The 24480-nt window shown below is 38.2% G+C and overlaps 1 protein-coding gene and 1 long non-coding RNA gene across 2 annotated transcripts in view; both read right to left on the bottom strand.

Moving 5' to 3' along the window:
• LOC119782745 overlaps positions 1 to 8982 on the bottom strand; it is a 43994-nt gene extending 35012 nt beyond the window's left edge. Inside the window, exon 1 of the long non-coding RNA XR_005280704.1 lies at positions 8851 to 8982. This is a non-coding gene — a long non-coding RNA (uncharacterized LOC119782745). The remainder of the gene's footprint in view (positions 1 to 8850) is intronic.
• Positions 8983 to 13839: 4857 nt separating this feature from the next.
• Positions 13840 to 24480, bottom strand: part of rasa3 (RAS p21 protein activator 3) — a 56351-nt gene continuing 45710 nt past the window's right edge. Inside the window, exons 10-24 of the mRNA XM_038283889.1 lie at positions 23330 to 23486; positions 23086 to 23234; positions 22827 to 22941; positions 21557 to 21631; positions 21349 to 21472; positions 20728 to 20834; positions 20451 to 20528; positions 20271 to 20348; positions 19898 to 19971; positions 17307 to 17413; positions 16745 to 16827; positions 16443 to 16651; positions 16244 to 16347; positions 15958 to 16141; positions 13840 to 15374 (exon numbers count right to left, since the gene is read on the bottom strand). Coding sequence (XP_038139817.1) covers positions 15299 to 15374; positions 15958 to 16141; positions 16244 to 16347; positions 16443 to 16651; positions 16745 to 16827; positions 17307 to 17413; positions 19898 to 19971; positions 20271 to 20348; positions 20451 to 20528; positions 20728 to 20834; positions 21349 to 21472; positions 21557 to 21631; positions 22827 to 22941; positions 23086 to 23234; positions 23330 to 23486 — 1720 coding nt within the window. The 3' untranslated portion in view covers positions 13840 to 15298. The remainder of the gene's footprint in view (positions 15375 to 15957; positions 16142 to 16243; positions 16348 to 16442; positions 16652 to 16744; positions 16828 to 17306; positions 17414 to 19897; positions 19972 to 20270; positions 20349 to 20450; positions 20529 to 20727; positions 20835 to 21348; positions 21473 to 21556; positions 21632 to 22826; positions 22942 to 23085; positions 23235 to 23329; positions 23487 to 24480) is intronic.

Genomic DNA, 24480 nt, shown 5'->3' with positions numbered 1-24480 from the left:
AACTTGTTTAAAGGTAAATATTCCTCGAAGGTTTCACCAGCAGTATCTGACGTGATAGACGTCTCTGAGAATAACTCAACAGAACATGTTGCTGGCATGTCATCTCAGGAAAAGCTGCAGATTTCATCCCTTCAGGAATCAAAAAGACAGCAGGAACCAGGAGAAGATGGCCCTGAAACAAAGAAAGAGCATCCAAGTGTATTGATTGATCTTGAAGTTCAACGGCTCTACGAAAAATATCAGAGGGAGCTAAATGTTAGTGAGGAAGATGACGATTCTGAAGAGGAAGATATTTATGCAATCTTTGATGAGAAGGAGCTACCAGAAAAGGAAACCTTTAGTATATTTAATCTATTATAAACCAGTTGTTGAAGATAAATGAGTTAGTTGTGCCAGAAGTGACGGAAAGTGAGGACAACTCGTCAGAAATGTCTGAGGACATTTGCTCCTCTGAGCACTCGGCTACCCAACAGAAATCAGCCGGGGAAAAGGATACACAACTCAAAAGTGCTGTGAAAATGCTTGTCAGGAATATTGTTTCTAAAAGCATCAGAGAATCAGGAATGATCTGCAGTCAGAAGGTATTTGAATACATAGAGGAACGGTTGTTTTGTAAATTGTGGTCAGAAATTGATTCAGCGCTGTTAGATGTGGACCCAGAAAAGATAGCGAACTGTGACACTGTGATTTTAATAGAGCTTAATCAATTGTTTAACCGCCAATGCAGTTTACTGGATTATTTGTATTCAGATAAAGAACCAAGCCTTTATCTCGAAATTGTTGTGTCTTGTGCCAAAAAACACTTTAGGCAGCTTAGTGACTCTACCGAGTGAAGTTATACATAGATTTTGTAATACACACAACAGATATAGATATATTTTTCTTTCCCTCCCTCTTCTGTCCTATTTCCTTTCTATTATTTTATCTCTCTATCTGTCCATCTATCCATCCCTCCCTCCCTCCCTCCCTCCCTCCCTCCATCCATCCATCCTTCCATCCATCCATCCATCCATCCATCCATCCATCCATCCATCCATCCATCCATCCATCCATCCATCCATCCATCCATCTAACTGGTTTTCTCCAGGTACTCTGGTTTTCCTATAAAAAAAACATTAATCTAAATATTCATCCTCAATGGGACGGTAACTTTAAAAGCAACAAGAACCTTTTTTTTTTTATACCTGCTAATGGAACCTATGTGATTGCACCTTGAAGCTTTCTCTCTCTGGTTCTTTTTCCTGAAAAGAGATCACTCTGGACACACTCCCTTTCTATCATTTTATCCATCCATCCATTCATCCATCCATCCATCCATCCATCCATTAATCCATCCATCCAGAATATGGAATACTGCCGAGAAGTTAGAAAGAGGCTATAGTGGTTCCAATACCGAAATCGGGTAAAGATGTCTCAAAACCAGAAAACTATAGACCTATTGCTTTAACATCAAGTTTGAGTAAAATTACGGAGAAAATAATAAATGAAAGATTAATTTATTTTGTCGAATCCAAGGGATACTTGTCCAATTATCAATGTGGTTTTAGAAGAGGAAGGAACACTATTGATCCGATTCTTTGTTTGCAACATAAGGTAATAGAAGAAAAAGTAAATAAAGTGTTCTGGCTGTATTTTCAGATACAGAAAAAGTGTATGATATGATGTGGAAAAACGGGTTAATGATTAAGTTGGGAAAAATGGGTATTTGTGGAAGAATTTATCATTGGATGAGAATTTTTTAACAGGATGTATAATACAAGTAAGAGTTAATACAGGGTTTATACAGGAAGGAGGAACTCTAATTTAATGCTCTGTTAATGCTCTTACAAATCATTTTAATGCCATCAATAAGTACCCATTACTCTCATATTTATAAACAGGGCCAAATCGTTTTTAATCTTTACCATCGACAGGCTACAGCCATGTCCCGAATTTCTCGTTTTCCAGCCACTTATGTTGAAATGAGCATTTTCCCATTCTCGTAGAACCAGTTAAATCTGATATATTTCACCCCTTTTTTTTTTATAAAGCATTTTAAATGCCATGGTAATCACATTTAATGAATTTTAATGCCAATTGAGGCCTTAAAAAAATTAAAAAAATTATAATTTAATGACTTAATGATTTTTAATGACCCGCGGAATCCCTGTAATAAGAGTTCTTCAAGGAAAAATGAAATAGACAATGGAACTCCACAGGGTAGTATTATAAGTCCTTTTTTATTTTCAGTCATGATAAATGATGCATTCAAAGATATATAAAATAAATTAGGATGCTGTTTGTTTGCTGATGATGGAGATATTTGGAAACCTGGAAGGAATATAAAATTTATTGTAGGGAAAGTCCAGAAAGCAATTCATAAGATTGAACAATGGTATTGCAAGAGGAGTTTGAAATTTTTGATTGAAAAAACAAAAGTTTTTCTTTTTACTCTGAAAAGAAAACAAGAAGTAAAACTGAAGTTATATAATCAGGAGCTAGGAAGAGTAAAGCAGGAGTGTGGTTCGATGAAAAATTATCCTGAAAAGTGCACATAGCAAAGGTTATTGAAAAATGTAAAAAAGATGCTTAATACAGGGTTCCTACAGCATAAGGCAAGTTAAATTCAAGACTTTATAATGCCACTTGAAATAAAAATTTAAGACCAAATTCACAAGAAACACAAGAAAAACCCTCTTGCGAAAACTTAACCCAAAGGTTTATTTTAACATAAACCACTGCACTAATGTTTCAAATTTTGAAAAGCTTCCCATACAGGAAAAAAGCTAAAAACACAAAAATGACAGATATATTTTAACAATTATTTAACTGAATTCACAAACTTTGTTTTTGCAGGGAACAAAACAAATCAGTTTTAAAGCCACAACATAACCATGCTAAGTCTTTTTTGCAGCAATTTTTCTTTGTATTGTTTTCTTAGTATGTTTGATTTGGTGATAAGAGGAGGCGTTGCAGAGACAAGGGTGGAACAAAACTGAGAAATACCAGCTGTTTCTCGGTAACTCCATTTTGACGGTTTGTGTTTCGCGCGTTTTATTTAGATTACACAAATAAATCATAATAAAAATAAACCTATTTATGATGTTTTAAAAATTAAGACCTACGAAAGACTGATTTAAGACATTTTAATACCAATTAAGGCCTTAATTTTATTTTGAAGAATTCACTGCCTTTTAAGACGTTTTAAGGACCGCGGGAACCCTGGTTCACACCTAAAGCAGCAGAGGCAGCAGGAGCAGCTAGTTTACAAGCTAAGTCAATGGTTTACACGCATCAAGGCACAGCAAAATGTCCCCAGCAAAATGTCCTGCTTGCGGTCTGAACTTAGCATAACTTCGCATAGCACGCTTTTTGGCTGCTCTTGCTGCTTGCGGTCTGAACATAATTAATCAATTAATTGATTAATTTATTGAGCATTTATTTATCTTTGAATATGGTAGAGCTGGTCCTCCATACACCAACTGATATGCAGTTAAAGGAGGAAACAGAAAATAAGACTAACCCCCCCAATAAATAAAACATAAAATTATAACTTTCTGAACTATTTTATTTAACCCAACATAATAAATAACAAATACTACTCCTCATGATTTCTAATTTATCTTTAAGTTATTGGTCCAACTCGTTTTCCCATCTGACTTTCAACCGTTTCCCAGTTTAAATCTGTCACTACAAGATACTTTGCCATGGGTGTCTGAATATTTTAGCGTTTGTTTTTTTTTTATGTAAGGAATAGAAAGTACAGGTACTTGTGTGAAAATGTAATGAGTAGAAGTCAGAAGTAGGAAGAAAAATAAGTAATGGAATAATGTATAGTTACCTGATAAGTGTACTTAAGTACAGTAATGAAGTATTTGTACTTCGTTACTTGACACCGCTGATTACCGCCACAAATATGGAGGACCACCAGAGGGCGTACGAGATCTCCTGGAGCCTGAGCCGACCACACCACCTGTCTCCCATCTGCTCATCAGGAGATCTGTACTTAAAGAGACGGAAGGCTTCACTCCAGTGCCAGAGTGTTTGCCAGTAACGGTTATGCTGCGTTCACACCGGACGCAGCAGGCGCGACAGAAGCAGCGAGTTTACATGCAAAGTCAATGGTTGACGCGCGTCAAGGCGCAGCAAAAGATCCCGCGGCGCATTTTGAGCAGCAGGTGCAGCGCTTCGGGCGTGTGTTTAAGCATCTGACGCGCGTGACGTGCCACAAACGCGTTGCTGCTCGAGATGGAAAATTTTAATTTTTTGCTGTGCGACGCGCCGCGTCAACCAATCAGATAAGCTGATCTGGGAGCTGGCTGGGAGAGAGACACAGCGCTGATGACACAGACCGCTCTGATCACTCCTCTGAAACAGTTTATTAACGCATAATTAACTTAAAATGCATACATCTGCCGGCAGAATATGTTCGCTTTTATTATTCTGGTGCACTTAAAAACATATTAAAACTACTTTATTCCCACTGATCACAGCAAATATAGCTGCAAGGCAGAGAAAGGATAGAGTAGCTCCGCCCAACGCGCATCAGAGCCACTTTTGCACCGCGCAGGCAGAGCAGCAAAGCTGCTTCAGCCGCGCGTCAGAACTAACTGGTACAAGCAGCAAAAAGGAAGCAGCAGACGCTATTTTGCTGCTTTTGCTGCTTTTGCTGCGTCCGGTCTGAACTTAGCATTAGCAAGCCTGAGCCAACCTGCCTGTCTGTGATCTCTGACTTTTGTGAACCAAACCTGATCCCGTTTCCTCCTCTCTGCTTCCCAGGTTGATCCTGCCTGAATACCTGAAACTCTGGAGAGTTTCTCTGCCGGTGATCTGTCTGCTCGTTCTCAGAAGAATACTGGAAGGAAACTCAATCTGTGATCTGCCTGCACTCTGTAAGCTCTGCCTCCGCCTCTGCCCTCAGCCTGCCGACAACCTCTGGACCCTCAAGATTCCCCCCCTCTGCAGCTCTGCTCCACTCCTGAACAGCAGTGAACCCACTCGTGACCAGTCAAGCCCACTCTTGGATCTGATCAAACTGTGTACATTTATTGTAAATAAATCTTTGAACTTTTCTTCTGCCTCCGAGTGTTCTGCATGTGGGTTAGACACATTAATCCGAACATGACAGATTTGGATTATTTCCAATATATTGTAAATCAGGAGGTGTTTATTTTAACATCTGCATCAACTGTTCTTGATATACCCATGGATGTTGTGGATTGTATTTTAACCCTTCAAAGAAAGATCCATGGCACCCTTTCTCATGAAGAACATTGTGTTCTTACCATGGAAGTTTCTAGTGGATGAGGGCGACCCAAATTAGAAGTATCTGAAGACCTTTTGGTCCATTTAATAGACATGGCCCTACCAGTGTCTTGTATTTCAAACCTGCACAGAGTCAGCATATCTACTATTTTCAGACGCATGTGTGAGCTTGGGTTATCAACAAGATCTTCCTACAGCAATTTATCTGACAGCGAACTTGACAATGCTGTATTATCAATAAAGAACAGATTACCTAATGCTGGATATCGGATGGTAAAGGGTTGCCTTCAAGCAGAGGGTCACAGAGTTCAGTGGGAACGGATCAAAGACTCAAGGCACCGAGTTGATGGAGCTGGAGTTTTACAAAGAATGTTGCAGAGGGTGCATCGTCAGAAGGACATACTCTGTACCACATCCTTTGTCCTTAGTACATATAGACACAAATCATAAGCTTATAAGGTAACATTTCTTTTTTTCACCAAGATATTGGGTTTCCTATGAACATAATTGAATAGAATGTTGTAAAATTCTCTTTTAAAGGTATAACATTGTCATATTTGGAGCAATAGATGGATTCTCCAGAAAGGTACATCATAATGACATGTTTTCCTTTTGTGGTTATATAGTATATGTGCAATATTAACATGTTTGCCTTTAATTTTTACAGATAATGTACCTGGAGCCTGCAACAAACAACAGAGCAAGCACTGCTCTTACATTTTTTCTAAAAACTGTGGAAAACAATGGTTGGCCTTCCAGGTAGTTTTTGTTGATGCTTTGTTTTTCGTTGCTTGCAATAATATATATATATATATATATATATATATATATATATATATATATATATATATATATATATATATATATATATATATATATATATATATATATATATTTATATTTATATATATATTTATATATATATTTATATATATATTTATATATATTTATATATTTATATATATATATATATATACGACTCCGGCACAGGTGACCGGGGTTCGATTCCCGGCATGGACATCCAGGTGGACCCTTAGGCAAGGTCCTTTGTGCTTAGTGGCCTACCTCAGGCATGAGTGATACCGCAAATACAAGAGCCATACCGGCTCGGACGTCGCCCGGGTTAACAAGGTCCGCGTTGCTAGGGAACCAGGGCAACTTGATGACAAATTGGCTACTGGAACAAGACATAGATGGACTAGAGCAGAAAACTTGGTACTGATGAAATGCTACTATACAGCGTCCCCAGTGAGAGAGGTTACATGCAGAGACTATGGGAATTATGGCAGCTCCAACAACCATCATCGACACTGACAAAGAAACAACTACTAACTCAGTGTTCTAACATCCGCAAACGGCAGCTCCTATCACAACTAGAAATTGATGAGGTACAACTGACATGCTGCAGCAAGGAGGAGTCAGGACAACAGGTCAGTAGGGAGATATCATCATCCCAACACACAGAGATTGGGTCCCCAGCCCCAACACCAACAAGCCCACTAAACGTAAGGGCGGCTGACCTACGACAGCAGATCATAACCAAACTGAATCCCCTAGTACGACGACCAAGACTGCCAAGGCTAAGTGACAGAGTACCCTCTTTAAGTCTTGTAGAAGATGTAAATGCAGCACTACATACTGTATGTCCTTTTAAACAACTTTGCTGTTCATGTAATTAGCTGTTTACTTGTGATTTATTGTCATCATCAACCATCCTAATGTTGCCTGACAGGTTGCTGTGACATATTCCAGTAGTTTGTGCTTCTGAAAGCCTTGTTGATGCACTTTTAAATTAGTTGTCGTGCAGCGTGTTGCAGAGCATCCATCCCCAAAGGCAGCCAAGGAGATAATCTATTCTCAATTGGATTCATTTTGGCTTTAGGGATGGAAACATATTTTATTTGCAATTGTAACACTTTTTTCACAAAATAAGTTTTGTTGTTTAAGTTTAATAAAATATCACAGTCTACTGACATGCCTCAATGTCTTTGTTTTTTCATGACAATCGTTTTGGAATTTAGGGTCTTTTAAATTGTCTTTAAAGGCTTTTAAAGCTGTTAACTTTCTTTGGTGCAGTTTTTTCCCTACAGCCCTGCATTTGCAGTTTAGTAGTAACACATTTGTTTGGTAAGTGGAAGAATCCTCTGACTAGACTTTTGAGCTCAATTTGGACTCCCTTACTCCCCAGTTCCAACTCCATCCCTCTCCTTATAGTCTTAAGGTTTTGGTAAAGGTTTTGGACATGCACTCATGGTTTTCATTAAAAAAAACTTGGAAAACTGCCCTCATTTGTTTGGTCGGCCAGGGATACAGAAAAACAACCCTAGATTTAGCCCAGACCATTTTAATAGAAACGTTCTGATTCACAATAAATCAAGTTTCTAACTCTGAAACCAGCTAGGCACTGATAATGTTGAAGAAGTAACATGAATTTAGTACAAAGCCAAAAGAATTGCTCTTCTTCACATCTCGTTTAAATCAGTAAAGAGCACACAACCAGCTCAGATTTATCCGTTAACTACCGGTAAATTTCTTCAGGTCAGTTCATAATGTACTTTTTGGACTTTAAAATCCAGCCAAAATAAGCTCCCACCGGTGGTGTCCTAAGATCTCCTTCATATCAATGTTTTAAAGGACATCAACCCTTGCTGTGTTCACAAAATATTTTGTCTGTCTGTTCAATATATATCAAATGTTCATATTTTTAAATGACGTTATTTCAATATTTTAGAAATGTTGAGAGGTCTACACTGGATTCAAATCATAAAATGGGGAAAGAAATTAGTATTCAGATTTTAAACTCACAAAGTGGAACCAGTTTGTTAGAGACTTCAAAAAACAAAACAAAACAAAAAGAGCAACCAGGAGCAAGAGTTCAAACTTAACCTGTAGGCAAATTAACAAAAACCGCCTACAAACTCCCCCATGATCTCTTTGTCCCTTAAGCAGAAAATGGGGCTTCAGTTTGTGCTTGAGCATTAAACATATTACTGGCTCTTTTAACTTTGTTGTTTGTTTGTTTTTAATGTTGGACTTCCACCTCCAGAATAGCTCCCATATTTGCAACCTCCATGTTCCCCTGCATCTTCAACTAAAGATCAAGGAAGCATGTATGATCCTGCTTGTCTGGGTGATCCTTTTGCTGAAACAGCAACAGTTTTCTTGTATTATGTTTTTCCTTCAGTTGAAACTGGGAATGAGTTCACAGTAAGGTGTCTTAACTCTTTCTTTAATGTTACTTCTTGTGATGAATCCAGAAGGTTTCAAAACTAAAGTCATCCTCCCTTTTTTCCCTTTTTGGAATAAAGCAGATTTTATATCTAAAATACAGCTACAAAGCCCTCCTTCCTTACACTTCTCAGACTTGTAGAGTTGAATTAGCTTTACTATCTTTGTTCTTAGATTTTTTGTGTCTTTATCTATTCTTAAGAAGACGGTCTCAGTTTTATTAATGATCGATTTCCAGGTTCTCATTAAATTTTTCTGATTTAATGACAGAAGAGCTTCCCTGTAAACGTGGTATAGAAAGCTCAGGGAAACTTCCTCTTTCAAGTTAATGTTAATAGTTTATAAGGCTGATTAGTTAAACAGTTTTAACAGGCTTACCTGGATGATGGTGGTGATCTCTTCTTCAGGTCATCTCATATCAAGTTTCTGCACACTAAAACAAAGAAAGTCCGCAGCAGCTGCAGGTAAAGGTGAAAGGTGTGGTGGTGCTCATGACTGACTTTATAGAACCGAAAGGAAAGAAAAAGAAAAAAATAATTCCTGATAACCAGAGACTGTCTGGTCATGAACAAGACTGGGTTACAGCATGCCTTAAGCTGGGAAAGAGTACATTACACAGCACACCTTCTGGCAACAGCTTTCCAGTATTTTTAATTTGTGGAAATGAAACAAACGAGTGATTCTTACTTTGAAAGTTTAGGATGTGCGTGAGTCATGAGCTGCATCTTGGAGTCCCTCAGGTGGAGCTTAACTTGCTCCTTTTGCTGGCCTGATATAGGTAATGTGCCAAAATTATTTTCTATTTTCTCTTTTGCCCAGAGAATAATTTGTTTTAACAAAACTGATTAGTTGAGATAAAAAAACAAAAACAAAAGACAAACCAAAGGCCTAATTTTTCTTGAAATGTGTCTTTTTTTGCAGGTTTTTGCTTATTTCCATCGCCTTGTTAGGCTTTCATAGCCATGGTTCGAAGCAGAAACATTCCAAAGAGACCATTGAGATCGTTTCCAAGTGGCTGCATCAAGCTTACAAAAAAGGCTGTGACCTAAATGAAATGCAATGTCATTAAAATTAGACTGCATGAATTATAATGCTGCACAGGTTCATTTCTTTACTGAGCTGTTTATCTGTTGTGTTCTTATAATTATTCAAGATTTAAGCACATTCAACAAAAATGCATGTTTAACATGCAAAAAGTAGAAGATGAACATCAAACCTGGAAAAAGTGCAATTATAACATTTATTGCCGTTTCAGATGATAAAATCAGTCCAACACCTCAAAGAGTAAAAAGCCAAATCTTAAGGAAGGTGCAAAACAAAAGTTTAATTAATGTATTTGATTAATACTAAAACTTCTCGGCCTGAGGGTGAGTGGTTATTTTTGATTAATTGTGGAATTGATTGTTCGACTACTTTAATTAACTTGATTGTCAAAGAAAGAGTAAGGCTGTGTGTGACAGACAGTTCTCACTATTACTTGGCCAGAAGTCTTTTTAAAATTATACCAAATAAACAAGATATCATCAACCAGTCTTCATACCCTTATAGCACCTTGCCCTCTTACCGAATAAACTGTGCAATTAAGGTTAATGAATTCCCTCAGATGACTAATCCAAGATAAACATCGAACACAGATAAAGTGTAGCTCAGTACAAGGGCAATTCAAGAGATTTACTTCTAAAAGTAAAGGGAAATTAAACTAATGTAGTAATATCTTCGGTTCAAAGAACAGGCAGGGGTTATTCTGGGAGGTGAGGGCTTAATGAGGACCATATTTACGAGCCAGGAATCATCTGTGAAACACGGCGGATGTGGAATCATTGCAACCCTTTGTTTATAGCTTAAGAGAAAAAGACTAAAAAAAACATCAAAATCTTTAGAACAAAACAAACCCGAAAAAACATGACCCAGCGTTTGGCATGAAAGTTACAAATAAATGAAGCAGACACCATATTTACATTAAGATTGTATTCATTTAGTTATTCAGGGAAAAAAACAAACAAATAAAAACATCACATTTTCACCATTCACTCAGCTTTTGTATGTACACATTAAAACACACTTATTTTAATACTTTTAAAATATTTGTACAAAATACACTGTTCTCCCTTTATAACATCATTCTTTTAATGGAGGCCTTTTCTGCAAAAAAAAAAAAAAAAAAAAAAAAAGGTCAGCAGATGTGAACTATTGATTTGTGGTATTTTTGCATATCATCTTTATTGCATATTTTAATCCCTGCTTTCTTTCTTTTTTTCTGAGGGGTCTTTCGAGGCAGAGGAGGAGGCATTACCGTAACTGCCATCACTGCACCACCTCTGCAGACATTTTACTGGAAAACCCTAATAAATATGACTCTCATACACTTTGGAAAAAATAGGCAACTGAAGGCGGAAAAACTGTTCAGGAGGGAATATTTAACATGGAATCATTTATTTATTTGCAAAGGACTTTTTTTTTTTCATGTGAACTATAAAACACAAAAATCAGGCTAAGTGGGGTAATAGTGTCTTTAGTATGACAGCTGGCAGTGGTTATTTTTTATATATATGATCTGTAACACAAGGTTTAAATTAATTGGCAATAAAATCTATCATCAAAACACCACAAAGTTTCACACACCCACACACACACACTCATTCAGCTCAAGGTCTGTGTATGACAAGATAGAAAACAAGAAGTTTTCCTGAAAGTCATCGTGTTCATCAAAGAGAAGAACGTTATTTGAAAAGTGGTTAACTGTTTTTAAAACAGTTTAAGCTGAGTTAGAAAATATAAAAGAAAAAAACAACAACAACATATCTAAATAATATTCTTTTGATTGCTTTTTAAAAAGTTGATTTTTAGAAAAATCACAACTGGCACGGGTTGGGATCCTGTATCAACGGGAACACCGGTGAGGCTAAATATACATAAAGTGAGATTTAGAAAATACAAAATAAGCTTCTTTTTTTTAATTTTTTTTAAAGTTCATCATGGCTACAGCTAGACTTCGTATGCACTGGTTTGGCAATAATGAGAGCTTAAGTCAGAGTGGTTGTCTTGGCGACAGAATGAACCAGGCATGAACAATAAACCCTGTACCTTCCATGGATTCTGAGCGGTAAGATTCACAGCAGACATTTTCTATGTGGAATGGGCAAAGAAAATATTTACTTCAATAAAGGGACGAGGAGAAGGTGAGATCTCCAAGAGGACCCACCGAGAAGAAGGACTTCAGCTTTATGGCAACACAAATCAGCTCCACCATGTTCAAGTTACAGCTTGTGATAAATTGGACTAAAGGTGAAGGAAAACACATTTTCTTTTAACGCTCTAATGAGTAACCTGACTTTAGCCACCTACTCAGAGTCAAAGCAGCATTAGATTGGGCTGCAGGTGAAGCAACTCGAAGTAATCATCTTCTGAACTGTCTTTATTACACCCAAATGGCATCAATAAACCCAGAAACAAGTCTGGTTTCTGGGTTCTTTCCTAATGCAGTTTGTCAGAAGATTACTCTGGTGGTGGATCCTAACAACAGCAGCATCTGAATCAGAAGAAGACGGCACTGAACAAACCAGAGAAAAATGGAGTTTTGTTTGAGTTTTAACACTTACATTGGTTTTAAAGGAACATTCCAGCGATAAATAAATGTAATAAGTGATTTTTTTAGTGAATGCCCAGCTACAAGTGCTAAATGCTTCCAAATGCTGTTTAATTTAATTATTCTGCTGATCTCTTTTCAATGTGGCATTATGTAGATATTATTTTCTAAATGTTGGACCCCGAAAGCTACTTGTGTAGAATAAAAAAAAAGAAAATTTCTGATCCACCTTTTTTATTTATTTCTTTTTATACTTTAAGTAGTTGATAAAATATGGGGGGAAAAAATTCTTAAAATGGTTAAATGTCAAATATTGTTAAATGTTATTTTGTTCTCTAAAGAATGTGTTCTTTAGAAGATAAAGGAGAATTTTTAGAGATTCTTTCACTTGTTTTTTTTTTTTTTTCTGATTTCAAATTCTTTTTTGGGCCTATAGTTATACAAGAGATTATCGCTCTCAGATTGATTTAAACAGACATCCAGCTTAGGGTTATAGCTGGATTATAACCAAAAACTTTTCTAAAGCAGCTAAAAAAAAAAGACCAGGAATCAGGTAATAAAACAATCAGGGAAGACTAAGGGCCGGATCTATCAAAGGTTTGCGTGTATAAAAACGTGAGCTATTTCACTGCGCACGCTAAAAAATGTACAAACTGATCTATGAACAGCGTGCTAAAAGGATTTGGTCTTTAAAACGTGCTAAATAGCGCCTCTTATCCATTTAGTACTTTTTCTGCAATGAATATGCAATATGGGGCGTTCACACGCAAAAGTGCGTCTTGTGGGAGGAGAACATGTAAATATTTTAATTTAGCACTCGCAAAGTGATTTATCAAACCTGAAAGCAATTTTGCTAACGGTATCTGACTCTATATTTAACACGTTTCAAAAGAAGGTGCAAATGGTCTGTATGCGTAATTGCGCACACATGGCAGCGGTTATTGTCGCAAGAAGGAGACATCAAAATGAAGCAAGGAGACGCCGAGAACGCAGTTTTTCACTCCGTGTGATTATTTTTGGAATGAACGAGGAAACGATCATCAAAACATATCGTTTATCCAGCATTGCCATTTTGGAGCTGTTGGGAGAACTCCGAATGGATTTGGAACCAGCCACAAGGAGGACCCACGCAATACCAGATATCACAAAACTCCTTGCAACGTTGCACTTTTTTGCATCTGGGTCATTCCAGCGTACGGTTGCAGCGAGAGCTGGGATCTCCCAATCTCGTTTTTCAGAAGTGCTGTCCAACGTTCTAATTGCCATGTCGCCCTGACACCCTAATGGAGAACCCCGACCTCCCCCCTGCGCCTGTGGAGCAACATGCCAATGCTGCGGGGATGCGTACGCGCAGTAATCTCATCCACAGTCACTTCTTGTGAGCCATTTGGTATGTGCCTTTTTTTACAGGCCAATACAAACCACCTGTTTTGTTTTTTGTTTGTTTTTTTTACGGCAGTGAAGTAGAAATTCAGCCACATACCACCTTAGGGAATAAAGGTTGCCAAAGTTTTTTTATATATATATATATATATATATATATATATATATATATATATATATATATATATATATATATATATATATATATATATATATATATATATATATATATATATTTTTTTTTTTTTTATTTTATTTTTTTTTTTGGGAGGGGGTGGGGGTGTCACTGTAAGATAAAAATTTCTTAATGCACTAGTTTGTACCAACTAATTTGCCGCAAACCACAAAACGCGCAAAACCATCATTTAAATAGGGTGTCTCCAACAGTTTTGCACCTGCCATGAGTTATGCAATCACTCTTGTTAAATCACCCACAAACCATGATTACGCCCCTCGCGCAAAATTCCAGTTTGCGATCACAAATTACTGCACGCAAAATTGGATCTTGATAAATCCGGCCCTAAATGTTTCCTCTGCATATTAAAAAAAGCCAAGAAATGACTTCAATTAAAAAATTTGTTTTGGTGAACTACAGAAATAAACCAAATCCTATTGTTAACGGCTCTTATTGCATTTTTTGACTTTGTTTAAGCAAAACTTCCTTAGTCCATTACCATAATAAGACCAAGTTCTGAGGTAAAACAACATAAATGTTAGTCATTAAAAGTTTTTCGTTTTTCTAACTGCTAAATACAGACAATTGAACCAACATCTTAGCCTCTAAACCAACATACTTTGCTGAAAACCTGTAACTTTGTGGAGAATAAGCAAACAAGCTAATTAATGAAACACATCAAAAAAGGTTTTATGGGGGGGATGTAGTCAGATTATTTTGGAGGACACAAAGACTCTGAGTAAGTAGCTAAAGACACGGATACTTGGGTCACACGTCGGACCAATCTGAGCTGAACCGGGTTTACCGTTCTGACGGAAAAGATTAAAAGAAAGATCTAATGGAGCATGGAGTAAGAATGCACAGCTAATGTTGAGCCGCTTTCAGATTATCTTGGTCCCAGTGATCTCTTCTTTTTGCCCCCTTGACACCCACAGCTTCACAGGGGGAGCTGAGACAATACAGAACAGCAACAAACAAACAAAAAAAAAAAAGACAGAAATCAAAAACAAGTGCATAAGGGAACAAAAATCACCCAAAGCAGAAAAAATATTCAGTCTTCTCTTCCTTCTTCGGCTTGGTCTAACAGAGGTGAAATGCGAGGAATTTCTTTTGAAAAAGAAAAAAAAAAAGAAAGGAGATAAAAGCAGATGTTGAAATTGTGCAGAGGTTTGTTCATCCATGGATCTGGAGGCCATTAAAGTGCGTGTTGGTCACCATCAAAAGTGTCAAGGAAAAAATGCTTACTTTGTTCTTTCATTGCATCGCAGACAGGACGCCAGGACATTGTGGTGTATATCTCAAATTTTCCATCGCTTCTTTCTTTCTACTGTTTGGAGGTCAGTTTCTCCAAATTTTGCAGAAATACGCTCAGAGACCCTCGGAGAAGAAAGTTCAACCTACACCACGCAGCTCTTTAGCTCTGGCAGGACGTTCCTTAAAACTGAACAGATCAGTAAAATCAGGGAACTGTTGTGCCAAAACAGCTTCAGAGGTGCCTTTAAAGAAATATTTGGCTTGGATGCACCTGTTCTTTGAAAAAAATCTCATTTAGAGAAAAAAAAAGACAGATTTTCAACTCGGCACAACAAATTGGGCTGTTTTGGAGTTGAGTTTTATCCCAATAGAGGTTAAAAAAAATGCTGGCTCTGGGCAGAGGAGAAAACAAATATGCAGAGCTGCTGCTAGATGGAGTAGGTGGTGTTCTCCGACTGCTGACGGATGTAGCACTGAAAGCTTTTGTCTCCGATAGGATGCTCCCTGGGAAGACAGAGATAGTCCGGACTTTAAGTGGACATGTCAGAGCACAAAACATGCACAGAAATCTGAAATATACAGATGTGAGTTAGTTCTCAGAGATTTATCTGAATTCACAGCTGAACTGTTTAAAAAGATTACAAAAACTTGTACAATAGCACCCCCTGCTAGCTAAGAATGGTAAGTACACTCTGATTACCTAACAGATAGAAAGCCTTTCGTATTGTTTTTGTTTTTCATGTGAAGGGCTTTTCTATTTTTATCCCATTAGCCAGAGGAAGTCATGAACTTTAAATTAAAAAAATCCCAGAGACAGTGATCAACTTTAAATACCAAGATATAAATAAAAAATGCTTTAGTTACATTCATTAAAAAAAAGTAGATATTAAAATGTTATCTTTTCTTAAATAAATGAACTAATAACATATTTCTCTCTATATATATTCCAGTTTTCTCTCTGCCATATTACAGCTAGATGATCAATGTATTTTAAGAGGATTTATGCAGCTTTTACGAGAGAAGCCAATGTATTTAAAGGGACACAATGAAGCTTATGTTAACAGAATAAATGATCCAAAGCACATACTGGCTGCCTATCTTGGTCTTCTTGAACTTGTCCCGTTTGTACTTGGTGTGCTGCTGCTCCAGCGTCTGCACAGCTGAAATGATCTGCTTCAGGGTTTTGTACGTCTCCTGGGGGTCATCTATGACAAAGGTAGAATACTCCTCCTGTTCGGGTCCGTCGTACACGGACTTACTGCCGCAGGCCTCTGCACAGGAGGTTCACAAACACAAGGAGAACCAAGGTAAGAAAAACAGTAATGTTACAAACGCGGATGTAGAAAACAGGGAGGGGGGTGTGAGGGCCTGACCTTGCATTTTGATCAGTTTGGTCATGTATGTGCTGAAGAGGGAATAAATCCTCTCTGTCTCTCTGTCTCCATCCACGTCAAGCTGGATGTTCGCTGGTAGGCCGCTGGGATTGGGTGAACACATAAATACGTTGTGAGGGAGAGATGGAAATAAAAATGGGACGAACCTGTTTCTGGATGTTCTGAACGCTCTGTGTACCCGGTGCAGGGCGTGCATCCCGGGGCTGTGTCTGCAGACAGCTTGCAGCAGAGCCAGTGTCCGTTGAGGTAGGCTGAAGGATGGTAGGTGCTCAGGCGTTTGCGGTTGCACTGGCTGACTTTGGTCAGGATGTCTATCCAGTCTCGGGCCTCCACACAGTTGTTGGCCTGGATGTAGAGCGCTCGCTCAGGTTGGATAACCTGGAACATCTGGAGGAAAGGGGTAAAAATAGCAAGAACATTTAAACACTAAATATATCCATATGTGTGGGGCCATTTTTTCCTAATAGGTGCATCTCTCACATTTTTCATTTTGAAAGATTCCTCTTCTAGCCTCTCCACAGCCAAGATGTTCTCTATTGGAATGCTGCATAGTGCGCCCTCTCCTGGAGGTAACAGTTAACACAATCAGACAGGAAATGCTCAGCAGAATCTAGCAAATCTTTCAGCCTCACGTTTATGAGGAATTCAAATGATTCTAATAAGATAATCAAAGAGGGATATTATGAATAAATGTAAGACTTTATGAGAAAAACAGCAACAATCAGAAATGATTATTAGGTCATCACATTTTACGTTAGCTTTCCTGGTTTTTAGATTTATGTGTAACGTGCTATTGTTAGGGTGAAAACCTCACTTTGAATGTACGGTTTCAGATAGGCTGATGTTTCATTCGGTTGTCAGGGTGTACAAACAAATGGCCTGCTGAGTAACCTAAATTGCCCTCTAGGTGATGTGCGATAAGTGTGCATGCTCTGCACACTCCCTCCCCCCTTTTCTGCTGAGTCAAACACAAAGGCACACTTGGGCATAAACAGATGACGAGACGATTTGAGATCTTTGCAGGGGAACTCACTGACCACACCTTTTGTTTTGTGATAGGTGAACTCATGGTTGGTCAGACGGAACCATCTCTTCTTGAAGTTCTTCATTCCAAACCGGTTTCTGCCCTGAGCTCTCTTTATCATAAATCTGCAGAAAAAAAATGGAGAGGAAAAAAAAAACCCAAAACAAAACACCAAAGTGAATCTTGGGTGATGAATGGAACTTTGTCTAGAACAAAATGTACAAAAAGGTTTTGTAGGTAGAGCTTCGACTGGTTTATCTAAAGGCTAAAGGATTCTAAATAAGAGGTTTAATGTAAAAAGTTTGGGAAAACTCATGATCTATATTTGAGAGACTCCTATGTTGCGAGCACCTTTTTCTTCCCATATACAAAATGAAATCATCTATAAGTCCAACAAAGGAGATGGGAACAAAATCTATCAGTGGTTTTCCATATTTTAACCCCAAATTAATAGAAAAATATGAAATTATACAATTACCATAAAAGAGTATCTAAAGTATCATTCAGCCTCCAAAACAGTGACTGAGTTCTGTTTTACTTGACAAGTATTTCAATTGAAATGTAGTTTTCCAGAGATGCACTATTATCTGAGGTACAAATGGGAGAATTGGAAGAGACCTGCAACGTTTGGCTTTCTTACACTTTTAACATTTAAAGGTATAAGGTAAAAGGACAATCTTTTATTCCCCGGTGGATAATCTAAATAAGTGGTCCACCTAATTGTCAATCATCCTGGTGATATGTTTATTTAAAGCCGTCCTACGTGCTCGTTCCCAGTTAGCTATCTTTTTCTGCGCATTGAAGCTCGACTTTCTCACCGCGGTTCTTTGAAAATGGCTAAGGGTCATAGGAGAGAAAGAGTCTACAAAGTGTATGAGAAGAAAAGAAAGGCCTCAGAAGGGGCAGATATATCCCAGAATGCTTTGTGTAGAGAGCTCTCCATTGTGATATGGGATTTGCTGTCACAGCGGCCCACCATCGCTACCCAACAGCAATGACTAATAACAAAGATGGTGCAGGCAACGCACAGTGGATGTTACGTGACCAACGGTGCAAAAAGTAGTAATCATCCGTCTGAACGGTCAGCTAACTGAATTCACAATAAAGTCCATTATATAGTCCCCACTCTATATAGTGATTGAGGGATTTAGGGCAGGCAGTTGGGCACAGTCAGTTTGTATGAGCTTTGAGAACAGCACATTTTAAACAGGGTGTGCATGAGGAGAGATGGGCTCGTGCACGGGCATTTTTTAAGTGGAGAGGGCAAGTCTTTTAAAGAATCCTCCACAATACCTTTAGTGTTGAAATTGAAATATATTTTAGAGGAATTATTTAGTGTGTTTTGGTCTTTAAAAATCTGCTTTGATCAATTTAAGACATTTAATATCTTAAAGCAAACCTAAAGTTGTTATTTGTCACAATATGAATATCTGTTTATGAAAAAGTATATTGTAATGCAGCCCTTTGAATAGATAAAGGCTTATGGAAATATAGGAAATAGCACATAATTTTTTTTTTTCACTTGCTTAGTTTGTTTTAGGAGTGAACAATTTTGCTTACTGGGATCATTTGAACCCTTATTGGAAGAGCTTTAATTATTTATCGAGAAGCAATTTAAGTTTAATAGTGAGCTGGCTGTTATGAAAACATGCAAAACCACTGACATGGTAGCATAAAGGAGAGTTCACAGCAGGATGAATGCATATCTCAAACTAAGAACACTAGCTGCAGGATTCTAAAATCTCCAGCTCTCTAGCTGATCCTGGTTCAGATGGGACTCCTCCTGTCATGCTCTGGATTCAGATGTGGGCAGATATGAGATCAGGATGATGTTTGCGAGGAAACGAGCCCCGCTGTCTCCATCCTGCCAAGCGTGTCAGGAGGAACAAGAGGGGCGGGGCGGAGCCAACTGCACCTTTTTCTACGGTGAGCAGCCTAACGGCTAACAACCTGAATATAGACACTATCATAGAAAAAAGTGATTTTAATGGTTGCTTGTATAGAGAGAGGGATAAACTTAACAATTTGCACACGGGGATGGTGGGACACAAAATCTTTTGGAGGAAAGTCACAGCGCAAATACAGGGAGGGGTCACAAAGGCTAAGCCTAAGCTTGTATACGCAGAAGCTCTTACCTGCCTTTTGGGGCTTTAGACCCCTTCCCATCAACCCTCTTTATAGTGACTTTTACACTCCTATGACGGGAGCAGAAAAACAAGAGGGTGGGGTTTCTGATGAATGTGGTTCTGACCTTTTTAGGGATTACCGATCAACGACTGAGGTGTCAATGGAAAATAATTGGTTTCCCGCCTCAGATTTTAAAATTAACCAATACTGGGGATCATCAGAGCTAAAATCTGCTGTACCTTCTGGTTTTTCCAATAAAACTGAAGATGCAAGCTGTTAAAAATTTTATAAAATCCACATATTAAGTCATTTTTTTCTTAGCCTTGATTAAGGGTTTACTTCTAGAAGTCATAGCCATATTCCATTTCCTCTCTCCCCTCTCGTCTTTGGATCTGACATTATATTCTGAGCTGGTTATATCCATCCACCTTTTTAATCCCCTCTTTCTTTAAGTTACAAATAACATGAAGGCATCTCCTTACCCCTCCTTAAGCATGATCGGTGTTTCTATGCTCCTCTGATCCCATTTGCCAGAGGTGGAGATCAGGTCAAGAAACTGTAAAGGCAAAGTGAGGGATGCATGAGGTGAAAGTGTATCCACACATTCCCAGCATTCCTTTCACCATGTTCATGTCATACTTTTACATTTTCACTGAAATTTATGGATTTCTCACGTCTTTGTCAGTAATCCCCTAAAGCACAATGACAAAACTTTGCTTGGATTTTTTTTTCTATACTTCATACAGCTCCAGACCTAAATCAAAGTGCTAAAACAAACTTATAAAATGCAAATCGCTACCCATTAAACCTTCTTCTATGCTTACTCATCCAACGTAAAATAAGGTGAACACTTACATTCTTCACAGCATCTGCATATTTCTGCTCGTTGAAGAAGTCGTAAAATGCAGCCATGTAGGACTCTTTGAAATTAGCCTTGGAAAGAAAAAAGGGGGGATGGACAGGAAGAGTCTTAAACAATCTAAAATAAGACGTTAAAGAGAGGCGGTTGGATGCTTTCAGAGAAGAGTGGCTCACTGATTTAGATTTGGCAAGACTTCCAAGAGTCTGTATGGTCTTGGAGATGAGGGTGAGCGTTCTGGAAGTGGCGGGATCCTACAGACACAGAACCATATGATTTATTATTCATCCAACCGATCCAAATATTTCACTTTAACAGACACCTGATTCTGCATCACAGAAAAAATAAGTCCGATTGTTTTGTTTTTTTAACCGAGCACATTAAGCAGCTGTTGTTATAGTCGTATATGTGACTATAAACAGAGCGTGTGTTAGCAGTAAATATCCAACTTACAGGGTGATGGGGCCGTAGGTGAAACAGGTTTGGTGAGAGGATGGCAGGCGCGAAGAAACGCAGGAAGATGAAGCTGCTTACTGCTGTGTATCGGACATCTTGATCAACTGGATAAAAGAGGAAATAACGTGTCTTACACACTTTTTTTTTCTTTTTCAGTCTCAAGGGAAGGAACAAGCTGTGAACCGGGTTATGCTTTGTTTACTGAAAACAGATAGTGTTTCTAGTGAATATGGAGTCGGCTGGTTACAGAGGAAACATTTGAATTTGCAGGTTTTGTTTATGAAAAAACAAACATGAAACATGTTTTTGTCTCTTCATTTCTTAACCTTAAAAGTATTTCCGAAGCACAAACAAGCTACAGTTGCGTACTAAAGCAACTGAATGTAGTGTCCCAACATGCCCAACAGGGGGCAACAGAGGCTAATGAAATAATCCCATTGCTGGTGTGAAACACCTCAGCAGTTTTGGGACAGAGAGCAAACATTAAACTCCTTCTTGTGAAGTAGACTTAGTGTCCTTGGCCATCTTACACTTCCTGTTATTTACTACCCTCCACTTCCTGTGGCTTATTCCCAGTTTTCCTGCACATCTCGGAAGTCGCTCTGGAAGAGAGTTTACCTTGAAACCGAGTCGCAGCAGACTCCCTCAGAGAGAAGAAGATGTCGCACATGACGGTAGGACAGCGGACGCCGGAGGTGGTGATGACGTTGAAGATGCGGTCCACGTACTGCAGAAGGTTTTCCTGAGGAGGGGAGGCGGGTCACAGTGGTTGGATCAGACAGGGATGAAGTGAACGCTGACAAACTGAACTAGCTCTGGTTCCTACCCGGTTTGTCTCCAAGTTCTCCGACTCTTTGAGCTTAACAGGGTCGATTTCACAGGATTTGTGTTCTGTGCAGATCTGTGGAAATACAAAGCAGGGCATCAGTATAAAACTACGACTGGAATTAAACTCCCAGAGAAAGAAAAAAGAAGGTTGGAGATCTGATAAATTTAAATGCATAAATATTCATGCCCCTTGAACTATGTTTCTATAATGCGAACATTTAGAATGGTAGATCAACCCAAAGTAGAACAGAATTGTGATGCAGGGAAAAATTATTCAATCGCTGAGGTACAACAGCTCTCCCTCTGGACAGAAAGTACCGTAGTCTTACTCTAGATCCTTCATTTAGGTCTAGATTTTTATGAAGCCATTCTAACAAATGAATACATTTTCAATCAGCCCTAACGATCTGTAGTCTTGAATGTGCTCCAACTCAGCTAAATGAAACATCCTGAGCATGTTATGAAGTTCTGCATATAAATGCCAAACCCCACTGTTGTAACATCTTGAAAATGATGTATAGGGGCCCTTGAGTCCCAACCTTGGTCCTCAAGGCTTGGCTGTAATTTTTAATCTAAAGTTCTTTGGATCCTTCAGCAGGTTTTCTTCAAACATTTAGTTTTTTTCTCCACCTTCTCATCTGCTGGCTCTCCTGTCTGTGCTAATGCTACCACCACCATGTTCCAAGCTGAAAAGATTTATTTTGACCAAAACCAGACCAACTCCTTCCATGTGGCTAAAAAACTGTTTCTTTACTGGCTTCTAACCTGCTCTCTTTCATGATGGTGAGATTCTCCCACCTGAGCCGTGTATGTCTGCAGACTCCTCTGTGATTATGTGTTTTATGTTTTGCTTTCCTGTCTTGGTAGATTTGCAGTTAAATCATGTCTTCCAATTATATATATATAATAGGTGGTAAAACTTCATGATCTATTCAGAGGCTTTTCTGCTGTGTTCCTTGGTCTCTGTGATGCTGCTTTATCACTATTGTTCTCCAACAAACCTTCACAGAGCAGAATTTACATTCACAGGTGGACTCAAAAGGGGGCTACTGTAGACAACCGGCCTTCCTGGGTTTTATTTAGTGTTATCACAGTAAACTATCTTTGATTTTTTTTTTTCATGTGCCCATTAGAAAAGGTCAAATAGGGTAAAAGTTTGTCTTTTACCTGGAACAAAATGTGAAAATGCTCAAAGGGCATGAATACTTTGTAATCTCCTGACGAAGGGAAGGAAATCATTTATGGTTGGGTTTGCTGCCCTTTAATACCTCGTCTATGATGGGTTTAAGCGTAACCTGCAGATAGTGCATCCCAGCAAGCTTCATGGTCTCATCGATACACTTAGACGTCAACGAGTTTCCACGAAAAATTGTGTTTGGATCCCTATTTGTAAAAAAAAAAAAAAAAGGGAAAAATCACTTAAATCTATAATATCATCCAAATGCATTACAATCCTAAATAAACAATTTCTCCATAAAGGAAAGAGGATATTGGTGTCGAACTCACGCTTGTGTTAATATAACTCACTGTGTGCGGTTGATTTCTGCATGAGCAATTGCGCCGATGAAAGGCACTATTTTGCCATAATGAAGAAAAAGACGAACGAGCGGGATGGCAGCTTCCTGCTTCTCTCGACACACCTCCCCCAAAATATGCGCAGTGGACGCTGACACAGGCTGGACAGAGTGAAACAGGTTTCAAAAGATGAGACAGTGGCGTTAAAGTACAGAAACACGGAGCAGAGACTGCCGAGGCAACGGTGTTTACATACCTCCACGTTAGAAGATTGCAGCAGCAGATCTCTGAGAGGGCTGTAGTGTTCGGAGGGGAAGACATGGTCCTCGGTGTAAACGATGTTCAGACGCAGAGAGCCCAGGTCCTCCACCTTAACAGACTTCCCTCCATTTTCTCGTGGTTGCAAAAAGTACCTAAAAAAGAGCAGGGATTCAAATAAAATCCAAATATAGCCCGATGAACCTAAAAGTAGGAAAACATAGAAATATTTTACTACTTTTACTCTAATGTTTGCGGATGAATTGTACAGCTTTTACTTAAGGCACTTAAAGACATTAACATTAACTATACTGGATTTTAGGTGAAGGGTTACAAAAAGCCCAACTTTTTTATTTTCTTTAGTCCAACTGTTTTTAATGTTCTTTCTTGTTTCTGCATTTTTTTATTTCTTTTATTTATATTTTTTCCTACTTGCTTTGATTCGGTTTTATTTTCCTGTATTTTAATCATGTAAAGCACTTTGCATTGTCTTTGTACTGAATTGTGCTATACAAATAAATTTGCCTTGCCTTACTAGCAGAATTACTAGCAGAAATATATTTTAGATGTCAAGAATTGTATTTCTAGATATCTGTAATGTTATATTCATTTTTGATACCTGAAATAATAATTTTTACCAGCAGTAACTCTATTATGGAGATCTGAAATTAGAATTCATCCTCGTCAGAATTCATTTTAGATAGGAAGAATGTTTACTTTAGATAGGAAGAATGTTATTTTAGATATGTGGGAAAAAAGCCCAATACACATGAATGGGAAATGTGACATCGTTTGTAATAGTAAGAATTACATTTCAGATATCTGGAATCTATACTTTAGATAGGATGACTGATATTTTAGATATCTGAAATGCTCATGTTGACTAAAAGGAAATTCATTTGAGACATCTGGAATATATATTCAGTGAAGCTAATAACAAATGCTCTCCAGGAAGCTTTCTGAATTCAAATGTCTGGATCTGCAGTGAGTTTGAGTCTTATATAGACAAGGTCTTGTATTGCTTGGAAACATGCAAATGGTAACCGATGAATGGGTCGTTTGGTTCCATTGTTAGCCTGTAATATCTGAAACCTGTCTATGATTTTGAAGGTTGTCGTTAAAGGGGGGGATTGTCGTTAAAGGGGGGAG

Source organism: Cyprinodon tularosa, unplaced genomic scaffold (genome assembly GCF_016077235.1).
Source record: "Cyprinodon tularosa strain WSP-4 unplaced genomic scaffold, ASM1607723v1 ctg197, whole genome shotgun sequence".
Taxonomy (NCBI): domain Eukaryota; kingdom Metazoa; phylum Chordata; class Actinopteri; order Cyprinodontiformes; family Cyprinodontidae; genus Cyprinodon; species Cyprinodon tularosa.
This window is presented reverse-complemented; position numbering and strand designations above follow the sequence as displayed.